Here is a 22,596-nt window from a genome sequence, read left to right as displayed (position 1 = left end):
TCAGAGGAAACGTCCCGCACCAAGACCAGAACTTATAAAATCTGAAATGTTCATTTATTTGGCAGTGAATAGTGAGTGATCACATAACAAACTTTCAGAGGGCAGTTAAAGCTTTGAAAAGAAAAAGATGTATAAATATATCAATTAAACTCCCAGTCATTGCATTATAACATCATTTAAAAGCAAACACACAATATAAACATTTGTTACCAGATTTTTTTCGTATCTCCGTGAATGTTTTATGGTTACAGGAGGAAAGACGGATTAAAAATACCAGATGGCTTTGCACTGAGTCCTCCCACAGGAGTCCACAAGCGAGCTGCTATTTGATCTCACCACAATCACTTATGACAATTTTCTTGATCACGCCGCCATCGTGTAAACCAAAGGATTCCATCTTGGTGACCACGTCCATGCCGGCCGTCACCTGCCCGAACACCACATGCTTACCATCGAGCCTGTCAGAGGAGGGACCGAAAAAAAAAAGCCAGGTCAGCGAGTGCAGAGGCGAGAGACGTGATTTTAAAAAGGTTCTGCAAAGCGTTTACCATTCGGTTTTATTCGTGCATATGAAGAACTGGGAGCCGTTGGTGTGTGGCCCTGAGTTCGCCATGGAAAGAGTTCCTGCAGACATCAGAAACCAGAGGAGTAAATCAATAAACCACCGATTCAGTGAAGTTTTAGGCCTGACAGAGCAAAACCAAAGCATGTCATGAGTCAGTAACTGTGTTAGAAAAACAACCCGTTTCTCTCTTCACAAACTGATTATACAACAACTTAAAACAAAGCCCAGAACAATCAGCATGAGGATTAAGTTCCTTTGAAATAAGGTGTTATTTTGATTAATAATAGCTGAGCTGATAAAAGTGAGTCATTCACCTGGGATAGAAAAAATCTATACAGACAATATTATGTTAGAGCTGCACGACATTAGGCACTGCCATCTAGTGGAGAGTCAGATGTATTAACCCCAAAAAATCTGATAGGAACTAAATGAGCTGCCATTTATTAGAGGGGTCGAGATGGTAAAGCCTCTCAAGAGCTGCACAGACAACACCAGCACCAGCTCTCTATGTGTCTCAGAGACATTGTCCCTGGATGCGGAATTACAGAGGAAAAAATCCAGGCATTTGAAATTAGATGCTCCCGAGGACCCATTTCATACACAAGTGGGACAGTGTGAAGTCAGCAGTCAACGAGCGGAAACTGCAATCGAACGTGACACGATCGAAGGGGCTAGTCCATCCTACAGGGGGCAGCACGAGGAAATATAAAGTGAGGAAGACGGAGAGAAAGATGGACAGAAAGACGGACAGACAAGGACCAGAGTGGAAGAAACGTTGACGCAACTCAAGCCTACGAGAGGGAATCGATCGGTACACAGCTCCTCAGAGCAGAGCCCCCACCACCCTGAGAGTTACAGCATTCACGATCCATGTCATTAACTTTCATCAATATAATTTATTATCTAATAATGGTTTAGTCTTTCAAATGTCAGTGAAACTGGGCTCTTGTTAAGTAACAGACTAAATACAACAGCTGATCCATTTCCTGCCCGTCTGCGATATTGACTGATTGTTTCAGCAGCAGCACAGGGACCTTCCAAAAATAAGAAATATTTGAATCTAGTTGGAAAAGCTATTTTTTCCTTGTTATCTCCTGAAACACATCAGTTAGCTCGTGGATCTGCACACAAAGCAGTTTTATGTAATAGGTCTGCAGCTTGGATGGATTACAGATGAAGAACAGTTTGTGTGTGTCCTCTGCAGTGTGAGTGAAGCTGTGTGAAGACGCACCTGGACCAGTGTGTTTTAACTTGAAGTTTTCATCTCTGAACGTTTTCCCGTATATAGATTTCCCTCCTGTGCCGTTGTGTTTGGTGAAATCTCCTCCCTGTCCCAGAAAACATTAAATCAATCAGTACACAGCACGATTATATCTGTGTGCACAAAACTTTTAGACGTGCACAGGATATTTCTCAAGCTAAATACACAAAATAGTGCTCGGCAGTAACACAATAATGATTGCAGTATAACTCTACCACTATAGGGAAAGTCCTTTATGATGGATCATTAGATTTGAAGTCACTCACCTGACACATGAACTGAGGGATGACTCTGTGAAACATACAGCCCTTGAATCCAAAGCCATGTTCCCCTGTGCACAGAGCTCTGAAGTTTTCTGTTGAAATGCAAACACACAGTAAATCATCAGAATTCAATCAAAATGTGTGTTTTCTATAATCAACAGTTATTTATGAGAAGACACAGTTGAGCTAACCTGCAGTCTTTGGGACAACATCTGCATTCAGCTGCAACATAAAGGACGTGTACAGTCAGTGGTGCAGCACTGGGAAGGTGTGTGTTTGTACCTAGTTATATACAGTCCCTTATCATATACAGTACCTTAATATGTACACTACCTCTTTATACAGTGTTTGTACCTTTTTATATACAGTCTATGGTTCACTCTTTGATTTGAACCGTTTTGTATACGGCCCCTTTTTATATACAGTACCTTATTATGTACATTACCCCTTTATACAAGATACCTTTTTTTATATACGGTACCATTTTATGTAAAGTCTCTAACCCAGTGTGTGATACAGTCTATAGTTTGTTCCTTTTTATATACAGTCTATGGCCCACTTTGATTTTTACCTTTTTATATACATTCCTTTTTTTATTTGCATTACCTTTTTATACACGGTACCTTTTTATATACAGTACCTTACCGTGCCTTTCTATATATATATATATATGTTCTACCTTTTCATATACAGTCCCTTTTTATGCACAGTGCCATTTTATATAAAGTGTGTTGTCTGTACCTGTTTATTTACAGTACCTTATTATCTACAGTGTGTGGTTTGTACCTTATTATGTACACTACCCTTCTACATGAGGTGGCTGTTTACATCCAGTCTGTGATGCAGTCTGTGGTGCGGTCTGTGGTCGGTACCAGTTCATTCCCAGTGTGTGCTTTGTACCTGGATGATGATTCTGCCCAGAGGCTCCGACTCCGCCTCGATGTCCAGGAACACGTGCGGGTTGGAGCGGGGCCCGGAGGAGAAGAGTCTGGCTGCTGCGATCCCCACAGAACTGAACCTCACACGACTCTTCATCCGATTCATCTCTGGTCACATGAACATCACTTCCGGTTACTGCTGCTGTTTACATGTGACGTCTTCTTCTTCTTCTCCTCCTACTCATCTTTTTCTTCTTCTTCTTCTTCTTCTCGGAGGGGTTTTACGACAGTCGGCATCCAGGACGTCGCTTTACTGCCACCTGCTGTTTAAGTTCCTCCCCCCTCAGTGTCCATTCATTTTGAAGCTGTTTTATTAGTTGGTTCTATTTGACAAATATATTTTATATTAATTTGAATTAAAACGGTCCTATTCACCAAACAATAATAATAATATATATGGATTGGGGGGGGCAGATACCTCATTATAGTCATACATGTTATAATAAATAACTTAAAAGAAAAAGAAAAGCAGTACAATACAATAACATGTACAGAACTTGAATGAAGACAAACATTAATGTAGATCAATGTACAATTGTACTGTCAAATATACAACGGTATTTCTTTGTGATGATCTTTGAGTTAGTTTGTTTCCCCGTCTTGTTGTGATGGCATCTCAATTTGAGCCTGATCTGATGTAAGCCCTGGTACAAGTACCTCAGAGTAAAAATGTGGAATATGGCCAAAATGGCCAGTAAATGCAAAATAGCAGTCTTCCTGATGTGTTTCTCAAATTGCACCCATAGACTTTTTTGTTTGTCTGGTCATGATACACGTGTATCAATTTTTGAACTAATTTATAATATATAATACTAATAATAATCCTTACAATTTCAATAGAGCCTCACTGTCTGTCAGTGCCTGTCAGTGCTCAGCCCCTAAAAAATAAAATGAAATACAATGAAATTAAATTAAATTAAATTAAATTTTGAATATAAAAGAGCCAATTAGCTTTAAGTCATTCATTGTGTCATTGTCAGTTGGAGAATCACATCCTTTCATCACATGATCACATGCGTTCCAACATACAGTAGGTTCTGTATGCATACTTTATACTTCATATTTAAAAAATGAGCAAATAAAACACAAAAGTTTTCTAAGAGATAATTCGAAGTTTTAAATGTTGCTATTTGATCCAACTGTTGGTAAATATGAAGAACAAAACTAAATGATTAGTAAAATACAAGTAAAGTCTAATAATGATTAGATGGAAGATTTCCTATGAAAGAGTCAGAAGCACTGGGCAGAGCAGCAGCCTGAACTTTCTCACCAGGGACTTTAACAGTTTCCATGTTTTCCACAAAGTTCCATCATCTCCACATGTTCACTTTACAAATTCAGGCCCTGTGTTGATCATGATGGGGAATAAAGTTTGAGTCGTCTATGTTTTTCTATAACAAAAGATATACATCTTCCATCTAAAAGGTCCAAACACCAATTTCCCCTTTAATTCACATTATGTGCTGTTGGACCTGAAACCCCTCTTTCCAATAACACTCTTTACCTCTCCCTCTTTGGCATCTTTCCCTCATCCCACCTTTTTTCACAGCAGCAAATTGTTTGAATACATTTAATCTGTATCAGATGCAGTTTGGCCTCTAGCTGCTCTCAGGCTGGAAGGAACATCTTGTATCAAAGCAGCTGGATCAAGATGAAACAAACAGCAACACCATGTGGGAGGTTGAGGAAATAAAACAATAACCTGCCAAAAATGTAACGTCTCGTCTGTCAAGGTGTTTCTGATGAGGTTTCATGGGTTTCTTCAATATTATACCTGGGCGAAAAGATAACCAAACTATTGCAGTGACAATTGTCCAAAATTCATATTATTTATTAACCATCAACCCTTCTATCGTATACTCTCTGCCCGCTCTTTACCTCGACTTGTTACTTATAATTTCGCGGAGTAATTTTATTTTATACGGCTTTTACTTATGTTCAGATTTGATTATATAGCTGATTATTTATTTATATTTGTATGTTAACATTTGAAACGCTCTCGACCCTTGCGCTTGCACAATGACAAAAACGCTCTGGAATCATGAATCTAATGCTATGTATATGAAGTTGAATATATAATATGTAACATATTATATTAAATGCCAAAAGACACAGAGGCCATTAATTGTGTTTCATCTGAATACATATTTATTAGATAAATATTAGGATGTCACATCATCTAACTACATACAGATTTGCAAGACTAAAAATCACAATGTTTTTCTGACCAGTTTAGAATATGAAATGATTGTACATAGAATGTACAAAACCAAAGAGACAACTGCCACCTGTTGTGCCAATCACTTCAGATTGTACCTTATAGCATATTTTGCCAAATTGCGTAAAAATTATAAATTTGACAAAAATCTTTTTTACAAACTGTAAATTTGGAAACCACCCTTTAAGAGCCACTCAGAGCTCCATGTCTCCAAGTCCCAATTATACCTCAAAAGGTTTTGATAATTTCGTAGCACCTTTATAAAGTACACAGGTAATAGAGAAATACACAGAGGTTTTAATATTACACAAAAGAAAAATTGTCTTGATTTTTTTTTCTCGGAAACCCCGCGTGGAGGGGCACATAAAGTATCTTACATAGATGAACAGGCGTGGTTAGAGAGGTCCGCACAGACGCAATCACACACATTTTCCCAATTCAATGTCTGACAGGAGGATGCAAGCTTTACAAATTCTAAATACACTATGCACACTCCCCCTGGAGAAAATGAATACATTTCTGTTAACGTGTCTCTATTTGTCATTTACAGTATATACACGTGTCCCTTACGTCCCTCAGCCACGACCTTTCCTCGTGATGCGCCCGGGAGAAGGGTCTCCCTCAAATGATCACTTTACAATATTAATCCTCTTTCAGATCCTCAGCTCAGTTTCCAACGGCTGCGATCGGACAGTACGATTTGTGTCGCTCAGATTACGTACGTGTGATTTTTGTGAGAGGTTACAGTTACACACTGTGTAGGCAAATAAAACATTGCGATGAGGCAGTGCACTGTCTGCGACAAACATAGAAACAAACAACATCTGATCCCTCGACTGTGAAACCCGGTGGTTCCATCGACTCTGACGATCCAGCGAAGCCCAATCGGGTTCTTCAAATATCAAAACGGGGCAAATTTCACCCACCAGCATGTTTTAAAATTCACTGATGGTACTGCATAAAACCGTGTAAACCAAATTATATCATTAAAAAAAACATTGGACAAAAATAATAACTTAAACCGCCGAACAATATAAAATGTGATGAAAATCATAGTCACACTTGTTTTTGCTCAGTATGGTTATCAAAGCTCATTATCAGGCCTCGAAACAATCAGTTTGCACATTCACACTTTAAATAAAGAGGACGAGGTCACTTGTTCCAAGAACAATAATATCAAATCATTTTTGGAGAATTTTGGAACTCGAGGCTGCAGAATTTTAGACAAGAAAAAACCTGCTAACTTTTGTACACATACATGTATGAAATAAAACAAATTTATATCACCTTTCTTGCAGAATAATTCAAATATTCCTTTTTTTGCTGATGCATTGTCACAGGCTAATGGAAAGAAACTGTACACAATACACAGGGTACAAGGCCAGTGAGAGTGCGTTTGGATCAATCGGTTTACAATGTTAGTTATAAGGGATTCTGTGTGTGTCTGTGAGTGTGTGTAGTCCTGGACAGACATACAGTACCGTGGAGTTGCAGTAATAGATTAGGTACAGCACTGTACAGTACTCACAAAGGGAGTATTCACAAAGGGTATTTACAACAGCTCTGGAAACACTGTTGGATCATGCAGAATGTTTTTCCCCGATAAGATGTGAAAAGAAAACGAATCAACAGGAAGCTCGGAACGACCACGCAGACGGTTGTATAAAACACAGCGATTTAAAATGATCTGCCGGATGTCGAAACCTTGACGAAAAAACTTTGGTGACGTGAGTCTGATTCATTTCGACGTGGGACAAAAGGGAAAACACAGTTTTTAAAAAAGGACAACAGCTAAAAAAAACAACGAAATAAAATAATAAATATCAAGACGCGAGAGAAAATGATTTGATCAAGCACGTTGAGGCTGGACTAAGACAACAGGAGCCGTTGGCACACATGCACTTCAGAACAAAATGGTGCAGGGTTCGGTGAGGACGAGCTACAGACGGGGTGGAGAGAGAGAGAGACGGTTATTACAGTCGATGTTTCTCTTCCCTCCTCCGTCTCCAACTTTCTCTCCCCCTGCCGTCTTTCACTAACATGCAAACAAAGGGGAAGACATAAAACACACACACAGAAATATGTATATACTCACACACATAACGACACGCTCACACACACACACACAACGTTGCACAGTGCACACTTTTTTCCTCTGTTGACACCGGAGGACATTTAAGCTCATCCTTTCAGTGCTGGGATTCTGATGAGTTCCAGTTATTCATCTTGCTCTCTCGCTCTCTCTCTCTCTCTCACACACACACACACACACACACACTAACACACTCACAGACTCGGGGGGGGGGGGGGGGTCAAAGGGCATGGCATGTGCCAACGTTTTGGAAGAACACATCTCAAACAGGATAAAAACACTCTTACAACACAATCTCTTTCCCTTGGACTTTTCTTTTTTTTTTCACAAAAGGAAAATTATAATTTAAAAAGAAAAGAAAAAGTAAAAACAAAGCTACAACACTTTTCCTGAAGCCCACAAAGGCTCCGCTCTCCTCTGTGTTGTCACACAAGACGATTATAGCTGCACAGTTTTCAGTTGAAAAGTCACAAATATCATATATATGTATATATATAATATCATTTTAGTGCCCGCCATAACATGGCTGTAAATGGTGTGTGTTTCGAGTCAGAGGCGGTGGAACTGGTGCGTGGAATCTTTACAGGAGGAACAAGGAAGAGGGGGGGGGGGGGGCTTGGGATGAGCGGCGTTCCTGCGTTCTCCGTCGGGAGTCCCCAAAACAGGTGACCCTCGTTTCCGCCGGGTCCCCCCTCTCACACTGTATCTGTTTGTGTGTCTGTGTGTGTGTGTGTATGAGCATCGGAAGCTGCTTGAAGTGTCTATTTGGAGGAGGGGGGTGAAGTGTCTGTGGACGGACAGTCAAACACGTCACCGCTCCTGGAGGCGCAGCAGGGTTTGTACGGGAAGGGGGGGGGGGGGCTAGTTGTTCTCAAAGAGGGAGAGAAGGTCGTCGCTGCTGTTGGCGGGGAGGTCGGGGGGGTCCAGGTACGATAGTAACTCGTCCGGGTTCGCCAGCTCTGGAAGAAGCTGAGGAAGAAGGAGAGAGGGAGAGGATGAGAGGCAAATATCTACACAACCTGGAAACACAAGCATCTTTCTGACGCTTTGAACAATGCGTCCGTTGAAGTTACACGTTAACACAAACTGCTCGGACGCGCTCGGAGAATCAAACACAAGCCGAGCACACAGCAGAGAGATGAGAGCAGCTGCAGCAGACGGCGTTAGCTCGTAACACGCAAAGCCGACACACTTACATCCAGGGAGGGTTCAGGCATATCCTGCGCTCCCTGCCCCATCTGCCCATCTGAGGAGGGGTTAAAGTTCAGATCGCCGTGGGGGTGACTGTTCTGCCCGGCCTGCTGAGGCAGTGGCGGCGGCTGCGACTGGCGATGCGGCTGCGATGACGGGCCGCCGTGATGCAAGGGCTGCCCTGATTGGCCGCCGTGATGCAAGGGCGGCCCTGATTGGCTGCCGGGGTGGGGAGACACATGCAAGCTCTGCTGCATGGATCTATGGGAGTGATCGGGATGGGACATCTGGAGGTGCGAGGGAGGTATGGAGGGAGGATGAAAAATAAGGAGGAGGACGGAAGAAACAGCGAGAGAGAGAGAAAGAGAGAGCAGAGGGAGAGTGTGTTATGGGAGGAGGAGGAGGAGGAGGGAGGTGTTGCGTGGGAAGAAGGAGAGGAAAAGCAAAATGAGTTCCAGCGTGAATAATATGGAACAGGCCCTCTAAATGGAAGCTGTGATCAGCAGACATGTACAGCTGCAACATTATACGGTGACATGAGCATGTGAGCATGACTGAGCACACACGCTGGCTAGAGGCACAGATCAGAGCCTCTGTTCTCAGTGTGGCACATTTACTACAAACTGAGGCAAAGAATTAAGCTACAGGACAAATTAACTCAGCAGCAGATCAATAAAAGCTATAAGTAATCCTAAATTAAACCAACTAGTTGTATAAGCAGTGAACTGTTAAAACATGAACTCACTGGATCGTTCATGCCGTGGCTCAGGGGCTTGTCCTGCGAGTGGAGGCCGCCATGTCCATCCGGGGGGTGCGAAAGCTGGGGGCCGTGGATGAAGTCACTCATAGGGGGACCACCTCCGCCGCCTGCTGCAACCCCCCCACCAGAGGGGTTCCCGTGGGGGAAGTCAAAGTGCCCCTGGCTGTGGTAGCTGTTGCCTGTCAGGATCAAAGAACACACATTTGGTTTCGTCAGAAGATTAAACTGCAGTCTGGGCTCGTCGTCGTTTGATGAATCATTGATTTAGTTTTAAAAAGTTATCTTTTCAAAGAGGTTACATAACAGGATGCACTTTTTTTTTTAATGTTATTAAACATTTATCAGAGTGACGAGCTGACACCATTTTAAAACAGGTTCAGCATTAAAACTCTGCTTGAGGCTGTTTCTTTGTTTCAATGCACCAGAGACATATCAATGGTTCCTGTTGTAAAATGCAAAACACTTTCACTTTTCGAGCTGAATATCCTGTTATTTATCAACGCAGCAGGATTCTGTCAGCGGTTCAGTACCTGCTCCTGGGTAATCTCCGCCGTTCCCACTTGTATGTTGACTAGGGTGTGGGGGGTAGGGACTGGGACCGGGTCCGGGTCCATGGCCGGGACCTGGGCCGGGACCAGGCCCTAGCTGGGCGATCATCTCCATCACATTGGGCATGGTCATCTGACTGGGGCTCATGGTCTTGAAGCGCTTGGTGAGCGGTCCGTCGGGGTCCTCCTTGATGTGAAGCTCGGACTTGATGGGGACAGGTCGCCAGCTACATGTCGGGTCTATAGTGACCTCTTCAAACTCTGAGCTGGAGGGGAGGAAGAAACATTGTGTTGGTTAAATGATATAAATGACCTAAAGATGGCTCCAGCTGGTAAAGGAGGAGAAACGTACTTTTGTATGGCGTTGAGGATTCCCCACATGTACTGGTCCACCTCCAGACCTTCTAATAATGCCGTTTTACTGAAGAGAGAAAAACAATCATTAGAACAAATCTAAAAGAGGCATTTCTTACTGGTTATCCTTTCTTTAAATCCAGACACTTACTTGCACACAGGACACCTCCATGTCCCCCGCTCACAGTTGAGCTGTAAGTAGGACTCCAGATCAAAACACTGTGGAGAACAACATCACAACTTTAGAAATTAGAACCACGCACATTGCCAGTGTTCATTATAAAAAGGTTCACAGCCTCTTTAAACCCGAACAGACCTGGACATGTTTGCAGTCGTGCCCTCGCGCCGGTAGCTGGATGCGTCGGAAGGTGATGGGACATTTCAGCGACACCTTGATGGCCGTCTGCTCCACGCCATCCTCCCCATTCAGAGTGGTGTTGCCTGCCGAGGCCGCCACGCTGCTGAAGTTCCTCTTAACTGAACCAAAGAAGAGGAGGCGTGAACATTTGCACGGGCGCCTCAAGACATATTTTTAAGCAAGACATAAAGAGAAAGCAGGTTGTGTGACCGTGTAATTAAGATGTGCTTCTGCATATTAACTACACAAAGAGACAAAATGAGCCGTACCCTTGGTGATGCAGTGTTCTGCAGGAAGGAGCCTCTTCTTCAGGAGCCCCTGGAGGACGGAGCGCACAGATGGTCTGTGGACCAGCTGCAGCACAAACAGGTGGGACTGCAAAGCAACACGACAGGATGAGAAAACCAATCCGTCTTCTAACATCCAACACTATTCCGCACATTAACTGTACGTAGTTCAGCAATAAATCAACAAAGCAGACGTTTAAGAACAGAATTATGAGACTTGTAATTTTAGAGGTTTTACATCATGTTGACCGTGTGCACTCACACAGCAGCAGGCCGTGACTGTTATCTGGATGGTGTTTCTCCCGGGTTGGCACACGTGCTTCAGGTGCAGGGCTTTGTGGGAGGTCTTGTTGTCGCCCCGCTCGATGGTGAGAGGCGTGGCGTTGACGCTGACCTGGACGGAGGCGGGCCAGTTGGTGTTCATCTGCCTGTCTTCGTGGTGGTAGCACTTAAACTGCAGCTCAAGGTCTGACCTACGGGAGTAACACGACGAGAGAGTCAGCGGTTAAGTAGCTATATTATGTCTATACATGTCTATAACATCGAGTCAGAGCACTTCTTCATGCGTTTGAAATAAATTTGAAAAGTTACGGATAAAAGATTAATAAGTCAAAGGTCTGTGTGGTGGGCAAACCTCCACATGAGGGTCTGGTGGACGGAGGGTCGAAGGTGGAAGACGTGGTTACTGACAGCCAGGTTGTGCTCCAGGCGGAACGGCTCCAGCACCACTCCATCCCTGACGGGGAATGTCAGCCGCAGCTCTTCGTTGGGGTTACCTGGAGGACAGAGAAAAACAGGGGGGGGGTTCAAGGTCACGTAGAAGAAGATGAAATGCCAGAAATTACCGAGTTGCTTCAGTTCCGCTGGTGTACTCACTTGGAGGGGGCGGAAGTGCTGTCATATTTGGTTTCATGTCGGGTGGAAACGGGGGTTTCACATCCTGGTTTGGCGACAGGTACGGAGGGATGCTACTTCCTGGGGTCATGGGGGGTGTGGGGTTTCCGGGGACAGGGGAGTGGGGGTAGTTTACGGGCCGGGGAGGCTGTGAGAGGCAGGAAAGTGCATAATGAAAACATCTGAATAAAAGCAACTCATTCATGACTGAGCTAAAGATCTTGGCACGCTATGGTTAGCAAATAGAACTTGTTTTTGGGTCAGATGTGAAAACTTACCCCATTGCCTTGACCGTAGGAGTAACCACCTCCAGAGAAGTTGGTGCTCTGACCATTGAAGGGCTCTTGCTGTAAATTAATTCAATGATTTAATGATTTCATACAGATTTATAGACATAAAACATGTAGTTCCTCATAAAATAGTACACAACATTTTTTACAGATGGATGAACAGTATGACACAACAGACCTTATAATATTGGCCCATGGGCATCCCGGGTGGGTACTGTCCCTGGCTCTGCTGCCCTGGCATCCTCTGCCCGGGGTAGTTTGGAGAGGACAGCGGCCTGGAGGGGTTTGATGACGGGTACTGCCCCTGCTGTGGCGGGAACTGACTGTTTGGCCCGTATTGCTGAGTTGCGTAACTTGCCTGGAGAGTGGAAGTGAAAGAAAAATGTATCAGGTATATGTTTCAGCTGCTACAGAGACAGATATCCAGGCCAATGTTTTACACTCACCTCCCCAGGATACGGCCTCTTCATCCCCTGCATGGGCACACCCTGTCGAGGTACCCCAGGATACCCCTGCTGTGGCATCCTCTGGCCGTGAGCTCCAAAATGCCCCATGCCTGGGGTTCGAGCCTGGTTCATGCCCATGGGAGGACCACTCATGTTGGGGTTGCTCATGCCTGATCCCATGCTGGCTGGATTCATGCCTCCAGGGGGCCCTCGTGGGCCTGGCTGGTTCATGAACTGGTTGTTGTAGGCCTGAGTTGGGCCCATTTGGAACGATGAACACATCTGGAGGCAAAACAGAAGGTTTAAGCATTTAACATAATTGTTTTGTGTCTGCAACAGGTGGCTGGGTAATAGGTTAATGTGTTAATTTGTGTTTGACATTCTCTTTTGGTAAATGTGTGCAGCTGTAGACATGTCAGCAGGTGTGTTCTGTACCTGTCCATACTGGTTCATATCTTTATTCTGGGTTTCCTGCATGGCTGCTACCGTGGCTGTCGCTGTGGCCGTTGCGGTAGCGGCAGCGGCAGCGACGGCAGCTGCTGCAGCCGCTGCAGCCGGCTGCGTGAAGTCACCAGAGGGACGCGTGTGGGAGTTCATCCCCATCCCTCCTTGAGGAGTGTTCGGGCCTCCGGAATAACTGTTAAAAAAAAACAGATTGCAGTTTTGAATCATTATTGTAGATTGTAATGCTTGATTTTAACATTATATTAAGGCCATCATCGAGTGTCTCACCTTCCGCTGTATCCCCCAGGACCACCGGGGTAGCCAGGCCTGCCGTACATGCCCTGCTGCATGTACTGTTGGTTGGAGCCGCCTTTGTTTTGGAACTGTTGCTGCTGAGCACTGAACTGAGGTGAGTTGAGTCCTGCTCCGCTGGCAGACATACCTGGTCCCATAGGGTTCCCCCCAGGATTCATGGGGTTATTGCTGTTTGCCATCGGATTACCCAGCACCTGGATTTAACAGAGCATCAAACAGGGGAAAAAACATCCATTAGGTTTATGAAACAAACAAAGGAGACAAACCTTGTGAGTCAAGCATCGACTGTGGATGCTGTTCATGCATGGACATACCTGACTCTGTGACGTATTGGTCACGCCCCACACCGTTGTCACCACGGACAGCGACCCAGGGGGCTGGTTGGTGTTTTGTTGCCAGGGGACAGAGTCATAGGGAAAGGATCCATCACTGGAAAGTAGATCAAAACACAAACATGAGCCTGGTGTCACTTTAAGTTTCTATTTGGCCGGGAAAAGAGTCAAGAGAAGCCACCAGGAGGCGCATATCCATCCAATTTTTTTTTGCCAAAATGTTGGGCAATTTGACATGTTTGCCGTTCAGTTTGAAAGGGAGGATGTCTGGCGATGGCTGCACAGTGAGATAAGCTGACACATGCCCACACTCACCAGTACAAGTTAAATCTGATTAAATTATTTCTTTCTTTAAAAAAATTCTCTGGATATGGATCGTTAGAGTGCAAATGGAATGTGAAGTAATTAGATCCAAAACAAATATCAGGGCAAATATCTGACAGTTTCTAACATATAATAAACAAGCTCAGTCCTCATGGGGGGAGGCAAGTGGCCAGGGGGGTGGGAGGGACTGCTGTTTTTGGAGAGCGGCTTGTTTTCGCTCATGAGGTTCGCTTTTGGAATGGACGGCATGTTCAATATTTCCTCATAAAGGCAAAACATTATCCCAAGATCCTCGGCAGAGGCAAACAGGACTGTTGGCTAACTCCGGGGTTTCTTGGAGAGGGAGCGGGAGAGAGAGAGAGAGAGAGAGAGAGAGAGAGAGAGAGAGAGAGAGAGAGAGAGAGAGAGAGAGAGAGAGAGAGAGAGAGGGGGGGGGGGGGGGGGGGAGGGAGAGGAAGAGAGAGAGAGAGAGGGGGGGGGGGAGGAGGGAGAGGCAGAGAGAGAGAGAGAGTGCGTGCGAGAGGTATGAGCACACAATGTTCTCCAAGAACTCACAGCTCACTTCCCTGTTGGCTCGTCCCACCAAACCCAAATCACAGCAGCTCCACTCAAAAACACTTTCTGGCTCTTCTCCTAACTTTGGAAAATCCTCAGTGTCTTGGCGTGTGTGTTAAATAAGTCAGGATTATCCCTCAGCCACTACTGAATTTGAACTGAGTGAATATTAGGTTGTGGAGATTTAATCATCTAAAACTATAGAGAAAAGGCAAAATTCTTGACCACATTCTTTTCTGCTCTATTGCTTTTGTACATGTCTGTAATGTCAAATTGGATTTGGATAAAGAAAACCAGTCCATTCAGTCGAGGACACGTGGCTGCACCTCAGCTCAACAGTCCCCTTAAATTCAACCAAGCTGCACCAAGTTTCACACACTCATAAATATGAGTCCCCTAAATATATCTGATTTCCATCACGATCAAAGAACCGTTAATGAGAAATAAGAATATTGAAATAAGAATATTTTTTGTAATCCTGGCTCCGCCCCCTGATCAGGATCCTAAACAGGTTTCATTTCTTCCTTGTGTCATGTCCAACCATTCAAAACAAAGTCATTAAAAATCAGTTGAGTAGTTTGGGTAAAATATGGAGCTGGAGAATCAACCCAGGGAACTCAGTATTAACTAAATGTAGTAATAATCATTTTTAAATAAAAAAGAATGTAAATTAAAAGTATAAGATGTGTCAGATGTGTGCTACATTCAGTTGGGAATAAAAGGGCATAGTATTATTAACCTAACTTAATCAAATGAGGAGTATTATAACTTATTATAGCTGAACTTGGAAGATGGTAAAACACATGGTTGATGATATGATGTTAACTGTAAGAAAAGCACAGTCTCGGCTCCAGTGACAGGAGAAGTGTCGGAGACGCCCACTGACCTGTGTGTGAGGCCGGGCTTCATGCTGCTCATGCTGGGCTGCATGGGGACTTTTCCCTGCGGTTCGTTCTGCCTGTTCTTCTGGTGACGCAGCAGGAGGAGACGACCCAGCTCCTCGCACCACGACGACAGCAGGGCTGCAAGGAAAACACACAGACACACACACATATGCACACGCGTCAGTCTCTTCTCAGCAGACGCACAAACACACACACATATGGCCTCCGTGGAACAACACTGTGAAGTTATGGTACAGTACGTGCATGTTTAAGTTTCCATGTGCGAATGGTCACATTGAAAACAACATCTCGTGAATAGATTTGGTTCAGTGCAGTAAACTGAATTGTTTATTGTATCCAGAGCCATTCAGTGTGAAGTTACTGCTCTAGCCTCAAGGGGGCAGCCTAACTCAACAAATCCTACATTGCTTATTTGAGTGTGGATTGCACAACAGCTACAGACCAGACCACCTCCTCCTGCAGTGTGAAACTGAAATCTATCACAGAGAGGGACGCACTGAAATGAAGCATGACACACATACAGACACACAATGATCAGGTTTAATGATAACAAGTGAGGAACTGTTGTGTCCTCACTCTCAACACCACCACTTGATTCATCATTACACGTCCTCTCAAATCTCTCAGGACCGTGCAGTCTTCTCATCCTCTCAATAAAGACAAGGGTTTAGATTTGTTTTTCTGGTGCTAATGAGGTTCCCGCTTATTTATTTTTACCTCCTCCCCCCCTCCCCTCCTGTGCCAATCAACTTGTCTTTCTTAAATCAATCAGACTTGCTCGTCTTATTCAAATAAACCGCCTCGGAGTCGAAAGTTGTTTAGTCAAGTTTCGGTTTAGACAAAAAAAGAAAGGTTATAGTGTTCAGACTTAATTAAATAATTTAAGATGCTATTTCTGGCTTTGTAGACCCAGATACACCAGATTTTTTAAAGTGCTGATATACGCAGGTTTAGGATTCAGGATGTGGAGTTTATGAAAATGTCGAAAATCTTTCACAATGAATGATGAAGATTTACAAAACCACAAACAACAAATGTATGCGAGGAAAAAAAACATGGTTGAAGCACCCCCTCTATAACATGGACAATTTGATATGATATGATATGATGGAGCTAATAATGTCTTCTAATATGTGAGTGACGGTATCCGATCTGACAAGTGTTTGTTTACCAAGCAAGTGGAAGACAGAACAGGGGAGGGGGGGAAGGAGTGGAGACGTTTTCCTCTGGAGGGTGGAGAGCGCCAAGCCTCCTAGTTAAAGAGGAATTATTCCACCCTGCCATTACACAGAGCTTATCTCCCCACTAAATCACCACCTCCACACAGAGGGACTGTCTCCTCCACTGGCAACCCACCATTTAGACCTAAAGATCAGCCCTGAGCACAAGTGATGGAGTCAGTCTGAGGGAGAGGGAGAGAGAGAGAGAGAGAGAGAGAGAGAGAGAGAGAGAGAAAGAGAGGCAGATAAGGAAATAGAGAGAGAGAGCGGAGGGAGACTTTGTTGTATCGGCGCGGCCACAAGCCACCGAATCTAACAAGCCACCGAGGCAGAAGTCATTCATAATAGATCGTGGTACCCGCTCTGGGTATCGTGCATATTTAGCAAGTTTACTACAGTGTGTGTGACCTTGTTTTCACCCCTGCCAACGCCATCGCACACCCGCAACTACGCCGCCGCGCTGCTCTCACTTCATCTCCTCAGTTCAGTGTGCGTAAATACCCTTCTCACACGCTGCACACACCCACATTCCTCTCAGTTGGTCTTATGTTTACAGTTGACAACTTAAATACTTTGCTGATCCGTCCGTCTATACTGTTGTTCGTTCTTATATAGCTTCACCGATGGAATCCAGCCAACAGAAACATTTAATGCAATAGCATGGCATCCATACGTGGCCTCGCCTCTCTCATCTCTCCATTTATTCCCGATTCAGGTCACACTGAAGCCTTAAATCGTACACTCTCTACCAAACGCTGTGAGAGCTACCAGGTGGAGACAAGCCAAGGTCAGAGGCTCGCTGTTAACCTCCTTGACTTCGCTCCATCTTTACATCAGCGGCCTCCACAGTCACAGAGAAGGTCCACAATGCTTCTTAAAACTATTTGCAGATTGTAAAAAAGATAGATGAACATGATATGTGATAGTGAGTGGAAAGTATATGAGCCAAATCCAAATTTACAACATCATAAACTAACTTCCCTTCATGACGAGCGGATTCTCGAAGGGAAATTAGACCTGATCTTCTAATCACATGGAGCAGGATCAATGGCTTTTCTCGTGTCTCTGTGTGCAGTTTAAATGTTAAATGGTGAGATTAGACTGACTTTGCCTAAACACTCCAGGATCAAGTAGCAGCTCATTCTGAAAATGTGTTGACATGAGAGTTTACTGTTGTGTAAGAAAGTAGAAGTGTTGCCCAAAAGGTGCCATCACTGAGGAGCAGGAGTTGTTGGTTTTTCATCCTGATAACCTACAGTTTGTTTTTTCTGTAAATAACATTTAGCGTCTTTAAACTTTCACGTAACTTTCACAATTTTGGATAATTTAAGTAAAAAAGTCAATGTTAATGTCAATTTTCTTTATATAGCCAATTTAAAACAACGTGGTTGACCAAAGTGCTTCACAAGTATAAGTATAAGTCAACTAAATAAATAAGATAGGTCTTGTTTACATATCTTCTAAATATAGAAGTTACTTCATAGTAAACAGAGACATGACATTCCTGTTTGGAGACAGTAAAAGTTGTACGAGAAGCTGCTGCTGATCCCGTAGGAATCCACTAACTGACTCTGTGTAGACTAATCTCACCTGTGAACTGGAAGCTGAGGCATAATCATTAGAGGAAAAATTATCTAAATATACATTTACAGCTCAGTGTGAGTAATGTCCCTAGACTACAGTAACACCGGAACCTTGTAGTGTGGTGGTGTTCTGGGCCTCTCGCTAACAAGTGGTCTGCTCCGTCCTCTACCAGCAGAGCGAGGGCAGAACTCACTGTAAGCTGATTTCACGACCTGTCCTGAACCCTGCGTGAGCAGCTCCATTTCTTAGAAGCGGTGGCTTTTTATGGAGTAATGCCCAGAGACATATGGGCCCTCCTCACTCGGGCTGTATTTACTGCTGTATGGCTGACTGATAGCAGGAGCCCTGGCTCGTTCTCACCTCACCTCCGCCCCTCTGGGAGCAGCAGGGAGGGAGAGTGAGCCATGGTAACAGGCTGCAAGGCCCATTAACTAATGACAGAGTGTGTGTACGAGTCCCCTTTTACAAGGAAACCCCAATGCTAATTGCGATGAACTCTGACAGTGCCGCGTGTGTGCAAGCATCTGTGTGTGTGTGTCTGTGTGGTGCAAGCCTTCTGCTAGCGAGCATATCATTAGCCAGTTAAAATCGTGACAGATTGCCAACTATCTATTTCCAAATTTAATTCAGTTATAGCTGCACGATGGTGAACACACTTTGTTTATTAACACCTGACATGTTTTACATGTGAACGCCCGCACATCCACCACAATGGTGGGTCAGGTTCAGGGAGGTAACTGAGAAACCTTTGCAGAACTGCTGTGCCCTTTAGCAAGGCAGTTACTGTGATTCTTAACAATTTAAGAGATACATTTTCAGCAGCAGGTGTGAACCAGTTAAACGAAACGTGTTGTAATGGAATTTTTTTACTTTAGCTTTACTTGGAAACTGGTCTAAACCATAGACTGTATAAGTCTCCAGTTCCTGCTGCTATCAAGAAATGAAGCCAAAGTATCCAGATTATTGGTGCCAGTGATGCAAAAACCACTGCAATAAAAACCTCAATTTAAATGTTCTCCTTTTCTTGCTCACAACATCCTCTGAGTGAAAAGGGCAGTTGGTCTCACCAAGCAAGAAGACGATACGGGAACACAAAGGTGGTTATTTGCTTTGTGCAATTTATGACAATTTAAAAGTAAGTGCTGAACTTTTCACATAGCGTAGAGCTCATCTATTGTTGTCCTGGGTAACATCATCTCACTTCACGTTGTTGCCATCTAGCAGAGAGACATATCACTGAGCCTCATCTCAGAGCCCTGGCTTGTCGATGCAGACCTGACTATGAACCATGAGGGAAAGAGATGGAAAGAGATGGAGATACAGGGTTACCACACTCAGATGTTGGTGGGAGACAGGGGCCTTTCAGACACGTTATAGATTCCAATAGTAGCATTTACACCAGAAAGATGGAACGCTACAGTACAAAGATAAAACGAATAGAGGGAATGCACACTGAGGTGGTTTGCATGAAACTCAAAGTTAAAGCCAGGGGAGTTCAAAGAATGGGCACAAAAAAGAACAATGGCAATTTTGGAGTTTCAGAAAACAGAGAATTAATGAGCTTCCAAGATTTGAAAAATATGGTCTCAAGCACAAAGATGTTTCGAGATACTTGCTATTAAGAGACTTTACATTTGAGATGAGATCAGAACCAGATGCAGCTTCAAATAATGTGATCGTGGATGGAAACGAGCAGAGGGGGTCTCTGCTTTCGAACAAGCCTTCGGAAACAAAGCGGGAGGGAGTCAACACTCCACATAAAAGCAAAATGAGAAGCAAGAGTTTAAAAGCAAAGAATGGTCTGAAAAGTGTGAGGCACAAATACGTCCACATGTACATCCACGAATCCACCATTATTCTGCTGGAAGAATTGAACATGACGTTTTTTAATAAACACCCAAAATAAAAAGCAGGCGACTTGCTGCGACAACAACGCTGCTGGGGGCTGTGTGGGAGCGTGCACACAGTTCCAAGAGCTGCACAGAAATATGATTCAACTGGGGAAATGTTAATGCACTTTTTGGGAAATACCAAACACCTGCCCAGTGATGTATCGTGTTGTAATGAGAGAGGATCTATATTTGACTATGGCTTTACTTGCAGCGAGTACGAAGAACATTACCAGAAAAGGGATTAATGTAAATTCTCAGCAGCTACAGTGGCTGGAAATGGTCCATAGCATTTAAGTAAAGGAGAAGTTGACATTTCTTGTGAGAACGGATAAAATGAACTGGAAAAAATGGAACATGAATATGAGACATGACACCGACTAAATGAATGGATATCTGAATCTAATCCGTATGAATATTGAAATATCTCCACACAAATGCCCATTTTATCTCTTTATCTTTTATGTTTGTAGACTTTTTACATTGTTTTTGAAAAACAGGTGAAACGTTCTGATGGACAGGTGCAACTGACTCGGGATTGGTCGAGTGTGTGCATCGGCGTGACCTCGCTACTGCAGCTCCATCCACTCACTGCCACTGCGCAAACACAGGCACTAAATGAGGTCTTCTGCACAAGATGGCAGTGTTTGTATACTCTGGCTTAATTTCTGGATAGTAGGCAGAAGTGAAGACGCATCGTCCATCTTTGTAGACGGTCTATGGTACAATCAGGCTGTTCTGCCATATTCTGGATGGACACTGGTCACGCAAGGCTCTGATAGACACACAGAGCATGCAGCTCTACTTGAGGCTTCGTTGATCATCACACAGACAAAAGAGAATAAACTACACGTTCGGAGCATGAACACTGCAGCACTGAACACAGAAGCCTTTTGAGACAATGCGTGGGATGATCAAAAAAAAGAAGCAATTTACAATAGATATCAAAGATGGAGGTAGGCAAAACGCTGGCAGGTAGTTTTGTGCTCTGTGGGTACAAATTATTATGCAAAAGACAAATATGGATTGGATATAAAACCCTGTGAAATAAAAAAAGGTCATGCTTTTTTGCAGAAGTGTAATGGAAGCCATTTAAGCAGTCAATGATATCCCCCATCCTGCCCCCTTTCTGTTCAGCAAACTTCTTCCAGGAGAAGAGCTTTAGTCTCAAATGGGCTTTAGTCTCAACAGCTTGGAGGCAGAACAACTCAAACATGCCCTGCAGAGAGACAGCTCTGAGTCAGAAATCACACTCAACCAAAAACAGGCCTTTAATGTGAGACAGCCTGCAAATTAAAATCTCTTGTTTTGTGTCTTTTTTTTAAGAATTCAACTGACTTTTCTAATTTCTCTATAATTTTGTTTTTGTCTTCTCATCTGCGCGGTTTGACAGAATTGCATCCGCATCCTCTGGCAGTGCACCAGACATGAGGACGTAGGGGGAGGTCGGGGGGGGGGGGGGGGGGGGGGGGGGGGGATGGATGGGAGGAAGGATGCGAAACGGAGGACAGAGGTTGAGATGGAAGGGGAGGGCCGACCCCCTGCCCCTCCCCGTGAGGATGTGTGTGGGACACAAGCCAGAGAGATGGTGCAGCCCAGAAGTTGAGGGTATAGCTCTACCTGAGTCACTCTGACATCTCCTGCAGGTGCTGGTTTCTGTGGGGGTTCAAATTGCACATTTTTAAACGGGGCAGAGTTATTGAGAATCAGCATGAACACCAAAGAGATGCAGAATGTCGACGCTCTGGGAGGAAATGTGCACATGTGGCCACAAAAGGAACAAACAAGACAACAAACTCTCAATCTGAATCACTACAGAGATTAACATTTCTTAGCATTGTATTTATAGCAGCTGGAAATGCTCATTCTCAGTAGTCAGATACTCTCAGCTCGTTTGCTGTTATGTAAGGAGTCAGGGACAACAGAGGACGAGCATTAGGACACTAAGCTCATTTCCTTTGTATATTAATTGATGTCCGTTTCCAACACTGGTCTTTTACATTTTCCCAAACTTATTTACTTGGGAAATCACTTTTAGACCTTGCTTCCTCTGTTCATCACTTAATGTCGCATTTTTTGGGATCCTGTATCGAGTGACATTACCCAGCACTGCACATTTGCATCGGGTACATTTGCGATGACAGGAGTTACAGCACCGACCTATGGATTTGACCTACTTCCCAGCTCGAGTCTGAATTTCAGGTGGCCGATGAGTCAATGCGCCCTGCTTACAGTGCTAAGCCTGCACCGGTCACGACCTTCCATATCTGTATCGGAGAGCTGTCACAACGCTCACAATGATCCTACATACGATCACACGCCCATGATGCACATCTTAGTCACACAGCAAATATGCACGGCTGCGTTTTAATGCATGTAAAGGTAAACAGGAAAACACACAAAGGTATGTGGACACAAGCATGTGTTGGGGAAAAAAGAAGAAGAAGCAGAGTCATAAATAGGGACACTGAGGTCTGTGTCCGCGAGTAAACAAACAAGTCCACGTCTCGGCTTTGTGAAGATCTGCTTATACAGTAAAACACTTCACACAATGGCAAAGGGA

General features: G+C 44.0%; 2 protein-coding genes across 2 annotated transcripts in view; both read right to left on the bottom strand.

The window, feature by feature from the left end:
* Positions 1 to 32: 32 nt before the first annotated feature.
* On the bottom strand, positions 33 to 3,190 carry ppifa (peptidylprolyl isomerase Fa). The gene is made up of 6 exons (XM_053436257.1): positions 2,990 to 3,190; positions 2,281 to 2,311; positions 2,093 to 2,181; positions 1,797 to 1,893; positions 549 to 624; positions 33 to 458 (listed from the first exon to the last, which is right to left on the bottom strand). The coding sequence occupies exons 1-6, from the start codon at positions 3,131 to 3,133 to the stop codon at positions 323 to 325; spliced, it is 573 nt and encodes a 190-aa protein (XP_053292232.1). The 5' UTR covers positions 3,134 to 3,190; the 3' UTR covers positions 33 to 322.
* Positions 3,191 to 5,152: 1,962 nt separating this feature from the next.
* The window catches only part of zmiz1a (zinc finger, MIZ-type containing 1a), a 98,933-nt gene continuing 81,489 nt past the window's right edge, over positions 5,153 to 22,596 (bottom strand). Inside the window, 18 exon segments of the mRNA XM_053436196.1 lie at positions 5,153 to 8,306; positions 8,534 to 8,815; positions 9,274 to 9,467; positions 9,819 to 10,102; positions 10,189 to 10,257; positions 10,342 to 10,409; positions 10,507 to 10,667; positions 10,818 to 10,923; positions 11,098 to 11,308; positions 11,470 to 11,611; positions 11,712 to 11,877; positions 12,008 to 12,076; positions 12,198 to 12,377; positions 12,466 to 12,747; positions 12,901 to 13,102; positions 13,198 to 13,418; positions 13,539 to 13,653; positions 15,322 to 15,457. Of these exon segments, the coding sequence (XP_053292171.1) occupies positions 8,199 to 8,306; positions 8,534 to 8,815; positions 9,274 to 9,467; positions 9,819 to 10,102; positions 10,189 to 10,257; positions 10,342 to 10,409; positions 10,507 to 10,667; positions 10,818 to 10,923; positions 11,098 to 11,308; positions 11,470 to 11,611; positions 11,712 to 11,877; positions 12,008 to 12,076; positions 12,198 to 12,377; positions 12,466 to 12,747; positions 12,901 to 13,102; positions 13,198 to 13,418; positions 13,539 to 13,653; positions 15,322 to 15,457 (2,996 nt within the window). The 3' untranslated portion in view covers positions 5,153 to 8,198.

The sequence above is a fragment of the Pleuronectes platessa genome, chromosome 12 (assembly GCF_947347685.1).
Source record: "Pleuronectes platessa chromosome 12, fPlePla1.1, whole genome shotgun sequence".
Lineage (NCBI taxonomy): Eukaryota > Metazoa > Chordata > Actinopteri > Pleuronectiformes > Pleuronectidae > Pleuronectes > Pleuronectes platessa.
This window is presented reverse-complemented; position numbering and strand designations above follow the sequence as displayed.